At 36.3% G+C, this 14,879-nt stretch overlaps 1 protein-coding gene across 6 annotated transcripts in view; it reads left to right on the top strand.

Moving 5' to 3' along the window:
* ITGB6 (integrin subunit beta 6) overlaps positions 1-13,283 on the top strand; it is a 53,998-nt gene extending 40,715 nt beyond the window's left edge. For 5 of the 6 annotated variants that reach the window (XM_074828955.1, XM_074828960.1, XM_074828954.1 and 2 more), the window contains 3 exons: positions 4,566-4,685; positions 6,782-6,948; positions 8,823-12,499. In XM_074828955.1, the coding sequence (XP_074685056.1) occupies positions 4,566-4,685; positions 6,782-6,948; positions 8,823-8,924 (389 nt within the window). In that variant the 3' untranslated portion in view covers positions 8,925-12,499. Of the gene's footprint in view, positions 1-4,565; positions 4,686-6,781; positions 6,949-8,822; positions 12,500-12,657 lie in introns of those variants that run through there. The other variant, XM_074828957.1, reaches the window with a different exon arrangement.
* Positions 13,284-14,879: the final 1,596 nt, after the last annotated feature.

Below are 14,879 nucleotides of genomic sequence, written 5' to 3'. Positions count from 1 at the left end.
AATTTAATAAATACCAGTCCCTGCAAATCAGTGGCTGATGAAAGCCCCTGAGTTTGTCACGCCCGTACCATGAGTTCCAGTGTGGCTTCTTTTACCACACAAATGGAAAACCTGATTCCAGTCCTTATGCAGACTCTTGGTTACAGTTGGCAACTAGACACAGCCCTTTAATCTGTGGCAAAGACATTTCTAGTAGTCTAAAGGCTAAGCACATCTTTCAGTTGCTCACTTTAATTCAAAACTGCCCTTCATCGGTGGGAATTTCTGAAATAGGAATTAACCTTGAATAAAATAGTACTCTTAGGAAAAATGTAACTTGAAATAGTGCATCTTTTTCTTTTCTGTAGAGGAAGGTGCTTGTCTGTTCAGTAGGCAGTCTGTATTTATTCTAATGGCAACCCTAGTCCAAATCACGTGGCAAAATGCAATTGTTAGGTGAGGCAGGACATAGGTACATTATATCCACATCACAGATGTACCATAAGCATGAAATAAGACAAATATAAGAATTAGGATGACAATCCAGAATGCTGTATGCACATCTAAGGTTTGTGTCTGTAAACAGTTGGAAGCCCATCTGGAGCTGCATGCATGCAGAAATTTCACTGATGTACATCTTTCCAACAAAGCTACATCTTTTTTTTTTTTGATTACACTACTCCATAATACAGAATTCAAAAATTGCAAATATTGCCCTTGTAAGGAAAACTAATTCTAATTTTGTATTGTTATTAAAATTATTATCATGCTTTGCCTTTCTAGACATCAGTATTTGTTTATAAATATAAAATGTCTTTGCAAGCTTCAAAAACATATAGGCACTTTTATTGTATCTCTGTAGTTAGCAAACTAACTGTAGTTAGTAAACTATTAGCAAGCTATTGCCAGATGGCAGATATTTGTAGCTAGGAATGTATAAGACATTCTATTTTCAAATATAATTAATACTAATCAAGAGCAGAAACAGTCATTTTTATGGCTCTGTTCACGTACATAGAGGTCACAGGAATATGAGCATAACAGCATCATCTCCTCTTCCTGTTTATTTCCTTTTTTTCACGTCCTGTGCTTCACTGATTGGGACTGTCAGCTGCTTCTTTAGATTTAAAATTTATTTGCAGCAGTTACAGCAACTGCTGCAGTGAAGGCTGGATAACTGTTCCCATCCTAACCCCTCAAAAAAAAAAAAAAAGAAAAGAAGCTGTTGCATACTGTGTTTCTTCTTAAATGCTTGTGTAATAGCTCAAAGGATTTGTTTTAGCATGGAGGTAGCCTCATTAAGAAGTCCTGGGAGGACAAAAATAATATTCAAAGTAATCATTAAAAAAAAAAAATCCTAACATCAAAACTGTATTACCTAAAGAAAAAAAAATTTTGAAAGTGGTATAACTAGACCACCACATAATATTTAATATATACTATTGAGCAACTTCACATGGTAGCATACTCCTGCCTGGTTTATATTTCAGGTTTTTTAATGCTCCAAGGCTTTTTGAAAACTAGAAATAGCTCTAGGTTAAATAAAATATTAGCACTTCAGAGATTTACTTTCTCTTTTGCATGTGTATGTTGCAACACAATGACTGGAACTGTGGAGCAATAAAAAAAGCTTAGGCTTTACATTTTCTTGTTTCCTGGGAATGCCTATTTTAGCCTCTGAGCTGTGCTTTTCTGCTCCTCTGCTTCGGCTCTGCGGGTGCTGGGTGTTTCTCTTCCTGATCCCCAGCAGCAGGGTCACCAGTGTGGCTGGCATGGGTGGCCTCTCTGCCTGGGGACCCAGCAGGGCACAGGATGGCACAGCAGCTCTTGGAGGTGCTGGTGGCTTCACATTTACTGGGCTTATCTCCATGGCAGGCATCTAGTTTTATTTTCATCAATTTTTAATATTTGAATATTATATCAGTCTAATCCCCCCTTTGCCAGATGGCTGTAAGATGAGCCCTTGTTGCTCTACTCATTATCCAGGAGGAACCGCAGTTCCTTGGTGGCTCCTGCCATCACCCCAACCACAGGGCACCAGGCTGCTCCTGCCACAAACCCAACAGGGACAGTTACACTTTCCTTGGAGAAACTGAGTTTTTCCTACCCCACAGCATTGACACCACACAAATTCCCAGTGTAACAACAAAGTGGATGCTGCAGCCTGAATAATCCTCTATATCAACGCTGCTCTGTTCTGTCTCAAGTGAGATGAAACTGTTCAAAAAAAGCAGTTTATTGAGCAAAAGACAAACAAGAAATGGCATAATGACATTTAAATCTATAGTCAGAATTTTGTTGAATCTTTTATCTAAGGATCTGTTAGGAAACAGTCTTTTGCATTTAGAGGCTCCAGCTTGCCACTGTTACCCAATTCTTCCAGTGTCACTCCAGTGATTTCAAATACCATTGAAATTAAAGGAATTAAGCTGCAGGCAGAAGTGGGAAAAGCATGATGATTCACTGCAGAACACAGAAAATTACACAGGTGTAAATTACAGGAGTTTATCTGCCTAGGCAAATTTTTGTACAATGAACTGAAAGTAATCTATGCAGTAGTCTCTCCTAGTGATCCCTCATCCTAAAAATAACATCAAAGAAATAAAAATACTAAGCATAAGCTGGGCTCTGAATAGCTTGAACTGGCATCTTTGCTTTCATTTCTACATCCTTGCACATAATCAGATTTCTGCTCCCTTTGGTCTCAAATTAATAACATTAAATTAAAAACTACAATTTAAAAATAATATATTTTCAGTTACTGCCTTCTGGATGATATCTGGAATATGACCGCAAGTTTTTCTCTACCTTCAGGATAGCTAACAACTAGCCTTTTCCTCCTTTTTTTTTTCTTTTGTAAAAAAAAAAAAAAACAACAAAAAACCCCCACAAAAAACCCCCACAAACCCAGGCTAATATTCTTTGGATCTGCTTGCTTAAAAGAGTTGGGAAACAACAAATATTGCAAAACTTGTGACAGCCTTACTGGAAGTGTGACCTGGCAATGAGTGCCATTAATTCAGTACATTCAGTCTGCAGTTTGTGGCCCTGGTAACAAAACCAAATCTTGTTAAATCAGCAAGTCTTGTCTGCCTGTCACCTTGATAGATATCACATTGCTCTATCACCAAGGACAGGCAACAGGTTAAATACAAGATTATCACAAATCAAGACCATGTTTTCATTAAAATCCAACCAGATGTGATTCTCTTTTTATAACAAGCAGAGAAAAGAACTGTAGGGTAGTCAACTGTTTATACTTTTGTATTTTCTATGGTGTTTAATAGTGTTTTCTATAAGACCAAACCTTATGATAATAAGCAATATGAAAAAAAAAAGAAAAAAGCGAGCATTTATTTCTTTATGTACCACAGGTTTCTTTAAAATCTATATTCCTGTTTGATTCCTACTTTATATTTCACTACTCCTCATATTAAAGTTTGAGGACTTAAGATTTTTGGTACAGTTGCTCATGAAATTTCAGTAAGTTTTGAATGGGTAAGAAATAATGGAGGGTGACAATAATTTTTAAAGAAATTTTGAGCCGTTTACTGTTTTCTTTTTAACCTCTAAAAATAAAACCTAAGAAGTTTTTCTAAAAATGTATTGAAAAGCATACCTAGATTTCCAATGCTATTCAAATCACGGGTTATATGGAAACATAATGGCGTCCAGCCCCAGATGTGGCATAAGTTATAAGGTCAGATATTTTTGCTCTGTAAAAATATTATATAACGGTTATGCTCCAAATTACTTCATTTCTGGCTCTGGATCTGTAGTCTCAGCTTTCAATCATTTTATTTGCTTTATATTGTCCTCACAGTCAGCTTCCTCCTGTCTCCCTGTTCCCTTTGAATGAACTTTTCTCAGCAGAAAAGGTTTTCCAGTTAGGAATCATCTGGAAAACAAAAAGGATTAAGTTTTTGTGCAGATCTACATTAAATGAAGAGACAAATAAATGGGGGCAGACATTTTTTATCTGCTTCCCCTGGAATCACATTACAAATACCCCAGAATCACAGCTTTCTGTTTTTAATCTATATTTACTGCTGTGGCAGTACTGGACACACTATTCTTTGAGAGGGCTATTGTGGAAGAATTAAACAACACCCCTTCTAAGAGTATCCATTGCTGTTTGATGTATGCATATCTACTTCTGAAACATAATCTAGACACAGAAAGAGTAGCTGTAAACCAAAGAGAACATACTGTTTACTTTGTCCTATAACTGGGGACTATTATATTTCCTAGACAGCTGGTGGTTAAGCAACTTGGAAGCACTTCCAATTCATTGACATTCACAGTACACTAGATTAATAAGGTGCATTAGATGGTCAGTGCAGATTGACAATACCTGGATCAGTTCTTCAGAAATGTAAGTGAAAAATCAGAAATAAAACAAACCTTGGGTTTAGAAGGAAGATCATTAAATTTAGTAGAAATTCTGAGGGTATTTCTGCTTTCATCTTTCACTCTTTACCATCCACAGATGAGGCTGTGACAAACATGATGCCAGCAGTCTCTCTTCTTATTACATGTTAAATTTCCTTTGATCTGATGAATTACTTTTTTCCCTCCCCCTGCAGATTATTCAGAGGATAAATCCATTCCCTGCTCTTTGCAGAGGGAAAATGAATGTATAACCATATTTCTACTAGCTATGGATGAACAGGGAAGGACGGTCATTCACAGCATAGAACAGAAAGGTAAGCAGTGAATTTTGCTTTTTCTACGTGAAATCTGATTTAAAAACACAGGCAGGGTGAGCTATCTAGAACCTGAGCTCTTTTAAGCAGCACTGCACCTCCTTGTGTTTGTAGCTCTCCTCTGCCTAGCCAAAAGAGCACCTCCTCAGGTACTTATTTAATGCGGTAGTAAAATAAATACTTGGCATTTCATTTAAGATGGACAGAATGATCCCTGGGCTGCAAGAGTAAGTTAATTTTTCTCCAGTCCTTTGCAGTTCTAAGATGATGATACCAAATGTCATTTGCATTATATGAGAAAACTATAATTCACTTTGAAATTACATATATTTCATAGATGGAAAAATATCCAAAAGACTATCTGATTGGGTATACCTGATGAAATTCTAAAATATATTTACAATTACGTTTAATGTTGCGGTATCATTAAGCTTTAGTTTATCATTAATTTGCATCAATAACAGGTATTCAACAGACCTCTTTATATCCTTTCATTTAACATTACTTCTTTATTTACTGTTGTTTCACTACTGATTTTTCATTAAAGCTCCTAATCATGTAGGGCAGGAGAGAACACAGACACCACTTTTCAGCTGTGAAACAGTTCAGCCTCAAGGCAATAAAAATGATTATTCTTTTTTTGACACACCCAGTGTCCCAGTACTAAATGTTAGTTACGTTTTAGGGAAAGCTAATGCAGATTTGTAACCTTGTTTTGTTGGCAGAAATGGCATTTATTAACCCTCTGTGTAGCCTTTCTCTAGCATATATGTGAGAATGAAAGTGATTTCACTGTGCAAAAAAGCAGCTTCTACCGTAAGAACAGTAGTCTGGTTTTGTGTAGGTTACTATTACAGCAAAGATAGTTGTAGCAAAGCTAGTACTAAAGATGCACATCCCTTTGTAAACTACGTCCTTAAGACTTAGGAATATAAGTGTAAGATTTTTCTCTTTATTAAATACATCTACCATGCATTTTAAGTAGATCTAAAACAAAAAAAAAAAAAGTGAAAGAAGTATCTTAGGGAAGGCACAGTTCATTAAATGCCATGTTGTGGTCCTCCCACAATGCTACAATAACCAGTTTTGTTGTCATCTGCTGTCCTGCTCCTGGGCCTTGAAGCTATTGTGCTGTGGTGGCTGCAATGCATGTGAATGTGACCTGAGATGAAACCTTCAGAAATGCTCTAGAAATTGATTTCATTTATGGAATGGAAATCAAGATGGCACCAGTAACTGCAGAACTAAACTACTGCTCAAACCAGACTGAAATGAATTTTTCAATGTCCTTAAACCATGGTTCAGCAGAAAATTTTGTAAAATAATAGCATTCACCAACTTCCATGAGCAATACTTTCTAGTAATAAATTAATCAAACTTTTTGATTATTAATAATTAATAATCTTATAAATATTAATAATAATTAATAAATTAATCAAACTTTTGTGTTTTGGTGAAGCAAAAACTTCAGTTTCAATTTTGACTCTCTGAAATATTGTATGATAAAATTTATGACAGAACTTGAAATGCAAAATTCCTTCAAATTCTTCATTTCAATGTTTTCAGCAAGTCTAATGGATTTTTTTTCTCATTGTTTTCATGAGTGAAATGTAGTTTCCTCTATTTTCTCAAGATCATTGGTGACTTTAGCTTGATACAGATCTTGCTAGAATCTTTTCCTCTGCAACATGCTGAATATCAATTAATTGAAGTAGAGCTTCAGCCGTAACACTGTAACATTCATAATCTTGTCAACTCAGCCCTGTTTTTTAGAATTATATTGATACAGATCTGCAAATAATTTTCTAACTCTTTTCTTCAGAATCTGTGTCTGTATCCAGCAGCTGCTAATCGACACGGTAAAAGAGCAGTGGAAGAAGTGATCAGTTAATTTTTTTAACATTTTAATGCAATATTTTTCAGCCAGTTTCACAAACCCTTTAGCAAGCTAGCAGGAGGAAAATAACATAGACTTGAAGAAAAAGGCATGCACAGCTCACAACATATGAGAAGCTAAGCATGCCTCTTGGGTGTTTTTAATTGCTTAAAATTTATTGATTGGATATCCGCAGTCATAATTGGTTTTGTTTCTGCAGATTGCCCACAGCTTCCAAATATCCCAATGATAATAGTGGGTGTCACCCTTGCTATCCTTCTCATTGGCATTGTTTTACTTTGTATATGGAAATTACTGGTGTCAGTTCAAGACCGGAAAGAGGTGGCCAAGTTTGAAGCAGAAAAATCAAAAGTTAAATGGCAAACGGTACGTTAAATGCATTGAGTTTATATGAAGTTCTTTAAGTCGGTTGCATGATGCACAACTGTCTTTAAAATTCTGTGTCTTGGTTTTGTTCTTTTAAAGTGATAGATATTACTGGTAGGTTTTCACTACATTTATTATTCTAGAAAGTAAAATTACAATTTTTTAGGGACGAAAAGTAGCTAGAGTTTGGTCTCCTGATTTAATTTCTTCCATGTGTAAAAGCGTGTAGGTAACATTTTTTTATTAGTTGTTTTTTAATTAATACCTTGCCTTTGATTAGTTTTAGCAAATTTGTGTGCTGCCTATGTAATTATCAGAGGTGTGTCCCTCTTCCCAGAAACTAGAGTCCATTTTAGGAAAGAGATTATTGATGGCCTCTGTCATGATGAGAGCCCACACACAGAGGAGCAATGAATGTAAGCTATCCAAAATATAGGTAAAAGGCCAGAGAAATTCAGGCCTAACTTCTATCTATAGCTTGTGGATGTGTAATGCAAGTTTATACCACATGTTCCCTTTTCTTCTTTCCTTTCTGCCCTTGACTTTTTTGCTCTTCTGCAAAAGCTTTAAGACTTCTGAGACTCTTTGGAAAAAAGCATGTTGAGTAAGCATTTCTAGTGGCTGTCAGGAAGGCAGGCAATATGCTGCCATTCACCCGGCTCCATTCTCGTACAAAACCCTGGGATTGCAACATTTCTGCAAGAATGGACACTGCTGGCCTTTCAGCTTTTGAGATGGCAAAAACCAGTTACTTACAGGCAAGGCCACCTGAGAATGTTTTCTTAATCCTTTGGGAGGCTACATATGGTAAGAGAGAGAGAAGGATACACTTGGTAGAAGCATTTTAATTTTCTTTTCTGTCACAAGAGGAAATGATAGGAAGTGAATGATGAGAAGCCAGGATTAAAATCCCAGGTGGTACTTGCCCTTCTCCCAGTGGGTGGTAGTCTGTGTGGCTCAAGCAAGAGGACCGTGACAACTCACATGTCACTGCTGAGACACTATGCTTTTACAATGGTCCAGCCATAACATTTGATACACATATCAGACATATTTGATAAAGCATTGTTTGATGATGTACATTACTTTAATCTAGGAGGCAGATACGAAGTGAAGCACATTCCTGACCCTAGACTGGTTTGTGCTGCCTCATACAGACCAGTCTGAATTTCAGTGGCTTGGAACATAAGTGAGCTGCTGAAGGCTTTTTGGAAATGATTAAAGGTGCAAAATAACTTCTGTACAAAAATAGACCAGAAATCCTTACTAGGGAGAAGAAATAGCAGGAGGAGGGTGTGTCACTTGTCTATAAAATTATGACCGGGAAAACTGAAGATGGGACATTTGTTCACTGACTTTCCCATACAAGCATGATGAGATAGCAGGCTCCAAAGAAACCAAAAGACATCATTACACAACACCTACTTAGGGCATATGATTTATTTCCAAAGATATTCTGGATGGTAAAAGTTTGCATGGATTCAGAATGTCTGTAGAGAAACCCATAGAAGGAGGACATCCCCTCTGACCCAGGAGGTTTGTGAAACGTGTGTCACCTTTTCCACGGGCAGCCTGCATTGCCTGCTGTTGGGAACACATTGCTGGGCCAGGCAGATGTCTGGCCCGAGTTTCTCAGGAAGTAGAGTACAAGTCATCTTCTTCTGCACACTGGGAAGCAGAGTGATACTCACTGGTGCATGTACAACCTGAATCATAATGCTGGGTCAGGAATCATGGGCCAAAATGATCCCTTTGCTAAAGCTGTATGCTCAAGGCAGTGGTGTGCAGCTACATCTGCTTGCAGCTGAAGCAATGGGGAGATGAATTAAATATTGCATGACTCCCATCTCTTCTGTTTTTGTTTGTTTTTTTAGGAAACAAATCCACTGTACAGAGGCTCAACAACCACTTTTAAAAATGTAACTTACAAGAACCAAGAAAAGCAAAAAGGGGCAATGGCTGCAGATTCCTACTAGCACCTCTGACACTACAAACTTAGTTTTACTGGCAGGAAATCTAAAAACACTTGTTTCTTCTCAGCTGGTTATGTGATATTTGTTTGCACGTTGCAGTGGTATAATCATTCTGTTAGAGAAAATATATCTTGTGTTGGGAAAACTATAGATAACAAATTAGTGGCAAAAGTTAGTAGAAATATGGAAAAAAACCCTTTTAACATTAAAACCCCATCTTAAAAAAATAGCATAATGAATATTTTTAATTTTCTCCTTGATACTGAGAATTAAAAATTATCATATGTAAGCCTATTTTTGTGAAATTAGCTATATACAATGGGCTATACACTACTTTGTTCATACACACATCCCATATATTTTTGTTTAGGAATGTATTTGTACCAGTCTATTTGGTGGGCTGGTTTACATTTTAAAAGATATTTTTTCCATGAATGCTGCTTAAACTATTGAGGTTAGAGGTGCCTCCTACCACCTGTGTGACTGAATAATTTTTCATCAGAAACAAGTAGCATTATTGCCTATCTTCTGTGTATCTAAAGTATACAGAAACATCTCCTTTCTAATTCTTATTTCTTGCCCTGTTTCCCTCTTCTCTTGTCCTTGGTGATGTTTGATGTTCTTTAAGAACCCAGACCCTGGGTTTGTCTCAGGGAAAACTAAATCAAGTCCTTATTCACTTGCAGAGTTGTTTACCGTTCCAGGCATAGACTGCTTTTTTTTTTTTTTTTTTCCCCCTTTAAATTCTAGTAGAGAGGATCCAGAGCAAAAGAGAAACATTTGTAAATTAGAGACCCCTATAGAGAAACTTTAAACCAGAAGATTACCAGAACCCCATTTCACCATTTACATCCTGTTCAGGGACTCAGAATAAACCTTGTATGCTGGACCATCACATGAACTGTTGCAGGAGCCCTTTACACGCAGGAAAAGTTCATGCACAAAGACTCAGTATAGCACACAAAGACAGTGCTCTTTTGTTGATGTATCCAAAATTGTGAGGTTCTTTCAATGCCCATCAGTCAAACCATTTATTCATGTGTGAAATAATGTATTCAGCTCTTTTGGGCCATTTGTTGGGTTTGGCTTTTTTTTCAAACTAAGCAACAAATAGATCTATGGATTCCACCTCATATTCATTTCCATGATATTAACAACAATTTTTAAATCTCAGTTTTAGCTACTTACTAATGACTTGCCATAAATTCTTAAATTGTAATGCTGTTATCACGCATAGCACTAGCTAAAAAAAAAAAAACCACAACAAAATCAGCTAACATGCTGGCATAAACAATGACATTGCACTATTTTAAGCTAATAATAATGTACTTTACTTTTTAATATCACTTTTCGTCTGTATTTTTTAGTACTCTGGAACAGATGGTCAAAATGTACATATAAATGTACTTGCAAAAGACTTAGAAATCAAAGGTACATCAACACAGTCACAGACAAATAAGTACATTCCCCATGGTAAATCATATATTTGATCTAAAAAACTCGATGCCCATTTTGTAATAAATATTTACAAAGTCTGTGCAACTTCAGTCTCTATATCCTCTACAGTTTCTGGATGCGAGACTGATTTATTAACTAGCTCTGACCCATGCCTGTTTTAGGGCCTGATCCAAAGCCTACTGGAGTCAATGGCTACAGATGAGGATCTAGTTTCAGTGAAACTATTATTTTTGGTTTACAAAGATTGTCTTGTTTACGCAAACTGGTTAATATTGTCTATTAGTGGATTAGAACCTATAGTATATATTTCTGTGCAAAGAAAAATAAACAGTATCAGATGCCTTTGGAGAGAAGGTGTTTCTATAACCACATATTAAATACAAAATTACTGCAGTGTGAAGGAAATGATGGCTGTCATTAAACAGGAACAGATTAATCACAGGTTTACATCTGTACTCTTCAGTATTCCCACATATCTCATCGTGGAAACTGTGCACAGACACAGGCTTGTATCTGAGGCCCTTCCAGCCACTAGACTCCCATAGATGTCAGTGCAAGTTACATGTGAGACCAAATCCTGTTTACCTGGCACAGGGATAAATGCATGGGAGGCAAAGCTGGCCGCTGGATTCTGTCTCAGATTCCGCTTGAGTCAGGATTGCCTAAGGGACTAAGGAAATCTGGATTTAGCCCATGTAAATTATCTGTTACTCTTTTGTTTTCCATAAAGAAGACATCAAATGAGAAACTTTCTCTGAAAGAAATTAAAATATTTTTATTACTTTTAAAGGAATAAAAATCTATACTGTTTATTAAATACCTTTTAAGTTCTGTTTCTGAGAAGGCTGATTCTGCTGCTCAATATGAGGGTTGAAAGCCCTTCTTCTGTAGGTGACCCATTTCAATATTGAAATACATTTCGATATTCAAATGTTATTAACAAAGTGGTGTTTGCATTTCATATCAAACACGTGGTGGTCTACATTCCCTGTTCCTATAGGAGATTTCATTTCACAAAGCTACTCGCTCTTTTCCCATCACTTGCATCTTCTGATCATCAGCAAAGATCCAATTTGGTGTGTAGACAATGGCTACAGTCCAATTACTCCTCCTAGCAATCTCTCCAAATTATCAAAGATGTGCAGAAATCAGGCAGTATGTTTTGAAATTTCCCTGCTGTGACTGACTGTACTATAATTGTTTTGTGCACCTTCAAAATCGTCAGGATGGAAATCATTCAAATAATTAAGAATTCATCAAAAGAGAGAAAATAGAAGAGCTTTGTGAGGAAAGTCTCTGTTATTGAAGGGTATCAAAGAACTAGGCTCATTCATACAAGCCATCCTTTTAACAGCATTAATTTAGATCGTAAATTTTGACTAAACCCCCAGATTTCAAGAACTTTCAAGATCTTACTTGGCATTCACCCTAAAAACAACAGTGGTGTTCATCTTTTCTAATTAACTATATTATTTTTATCCTGTAGCATTTGTACCAAAGTTCATTTTTTTTTTTTTTTTTTTTTTTCCTTTACCAAATTATGAGTGGGTTTCTGTGTGGTGAGTGGGATGAAAAAGTCTTTCTGCTGTTTTCATGAATATCGTTTTGACCTGAGGCTGGACCTTGAGAGTGGCCAAAACATTTTTTAATAGTAATACTTCTATTCACTGAAGAGTTAAACTGAATAAAAGAATAATCATTAGCAATTTGATGGTATTTGTGTATCTTTTACACCCTGTAGAATGGTAACTTCAGTATTGTATGTTAAATGGAAAATTTTTCATTTGATTTATAAAAGTTCCATGTTAACCTGTATTGTATATGTCCAGATTGCATTCAACTTTGTTTTGTAATATAACTAGTGGGTAATGAGTCCGGGATACAAGACTCGGATGCCAAGTGCAATACTCTCCATTTTTTGTCTGCCTCTATACGGAAGTTCAAGTTTGTTTTGCAGTGGGCATAGGGGAGTTATTGCCCCACAAAACTTATCACACACAATCTAAAAGTTAAAAAAATAGACAATTTTTATCTTAGTCTGTTTAAAAGACACAGGTAAATGCCTCAACTTGTTTCTGTAGAAAAGGTGTTTAACCTTGAATAAAGATTGTAAAACTGAATGCATTTTTTAATATACTTTTATTGTTCTTTCTTCATTTTCCATTTTGACAAGTGTCTTTATCATTGTTTTCACATAGTTTGATGAATCTTAGCAAATTTCTCATGCTTTGGCATAGTCTAGAGCTTATTTTATAACTCCTCTCCCTCCTTTTTTAAGACAGCACATGAGATTTAACGTCTGGATTTTCTTCTATTTGTGATCCTTTTGCTTTTCAAGGAAATGAGTTAACGGATGAACGCTGTAAGCAACCTATTTCTGGAACTCTGATTGATTACATATGGTGGTCTTTAATACAGTGATTCCTAAACCGCACAACTTGCTTAAAGCTAAAGATCCATCCGTTCTGTAAGTGTAACAGTAGTAATATCTTTTTGGAACTACAAGGCAAAGTGCATATTTTCTCTTTAATCTCTTTAATCCTTTTTTTTCCTCTAATGAAAAGTCTTGTATTTTGATGTCTTCTGACTTCCTGCTCTGAGGAAGAGAACATTCCTTTGCACCCTTGACAGAACTGTATTTAAAGTCTATTGTATTCTTCAGACACACAATAAGATCATATTCTCTTGCACTTCACAGTGGACTGTGAAAACTGAAACTAATACAATTGTATAATGTATACTCATGGCATGTATTTTAGAATGTATTCTAGCCCAAAAGCCTATACTTTTTTGGTTTTGTTTATTTTTAGGAATTGTTCATGACTAGAAACTTTTCCTCTATGTTTTCACTGACTTATGTATCAGCTAATATTGACAGATAGCAATAAAAGCACAGAAATGACAGGTACTGTAGATAAATATAAAGGCTTTGGCTTTTCAAAGATGTTGGTAGGTGAGAACTTTGTTTCTTGAAGCTGGCTCAGTCTCTCTCTTCTACCAGTCGTCATTCAAAAGCAGAGACAACCAAAACCTGATTTTCATTGCAACCTCTCCCTTCCTCACGCTATTTACGCTACAGTTTAGACTTACAATTAGAACATTTAAAACAGTTTCACGACATTCAGAGAGATGAAGTTCTCAAGGCATGATGTGTTTTTTGAAAAAGCCATTTTTCCACAGGGTAACTTTTCTCAACAGTGTTTTTTTTCATTACTGTTTCCACATTTAGAATAGTAGGAGTGTAAATAAACTGAAGGTCTTTATGTATGAAGAAACAGGAAATTTCTATTTAGTGTTCAGCAATTGGATGTTACCTGTGTTTGGAAAAGTGTGTATCACCAACTTCAGGCTTCAAAGTTAATAACTAGTTCAAAGGCAAATTGTACTTGATCTTCTCAGGTGATAGGTTAAAACTTGCTTTCTCTAAAACTCTCGACTGACTTAAAAATCAGACCTATAATTATAGTAGAATTACCATGTAACAAGCTCTCAGTTTGCTTCTATTTTAGGTTACAGTAGATTTGAAAAAGGACAGACTAAAAAAAAGAAAAAAGGAAAACAAAAAAACTCCCACCCCAAACCAAACAGGAAAAGCAAACCAAACAAAAACCAACAGAAAATCCCCAATAGTCTCAAAGGTGATAGAGAAATTAAGCCCAAAAATATATCAAACCAGGGAAAGAACAGTTCAGGCAAAGAGCCCTAGAAATCCTTAAAATCAATGAATCATTACAAAAACTTTTGACACACTTCCCCCCCCCCCCCCCCCAGTGTCTGCAGGAAGAGAAGTCCTCTGTGGTAATGTGTTATGAGCCACCACACAAGGTGACAATCAAATGAACCATGGTCAAGCAAGAGAATTTGCCTTTTCAAAGATACAGTGGTCTGTACCGCTCATATTCCTCCAAGAGTACTTGCAGCTACTGCTTCAAGCTGGCTGGGACAGCAGCTGCAAGAACCAGTTTAATATCTCCCTCCCATAGACTACAGGTTTTGGATTCCTCCTCTGATGCTCTCTGAATCTGGCAGATACAGAACTTTATCAAAGAGCGAGCCTTCTCACTGAACACAGTATTTACTGTGGGTGATTAGTCAGCATCCCAAAAGAGCTTGTGGAAAGACTGTCCCTTAGGGTTTGTCCACTAGTGGCACTCAGGAAATTCATTCCAAAATACATCTAGGAATTTATTGTGGGCTGGGTAATCCACATGAAAGCTATGTAGTCAATGTTCAATTTGAATTGGACTGGTCTTAATCTAATCATTCTTTATTCCAAAGTAAGGACAAGAGTGTCTGAACATGTTTAATTCAGTTTATGTGATTTGTTGTACAGTCACCAATTTTGTTAATTTAGATTAAATTTTGAGTTCTTTCATGTTGAGATTCTAAGAAGATAAAGGAAGAGAAAGACAAATAGCTGGGAATTTTCCTGCCTTTCTCCATATCAAAGGCCAAGATACCTGGCCCGACTGGTTTAATAGTATTGGTGGCAAGACATTC

Source organism: Strix aluco, chromosome 6, assembly GCF_031877795.1.
Source record: "Strix aluco isolate bStrAlu1 chromosome 6, bStrAlu1.hap1, whole genome shotgun sequence".
NCBI lineage: Eukaryota > Metazoa > Chordata > Aves > Strigiformes > Strigidae > Strix > Strix aluco.
This window is presented reverse-complemented; position numbering and strand designations above follow the sequence as displayed.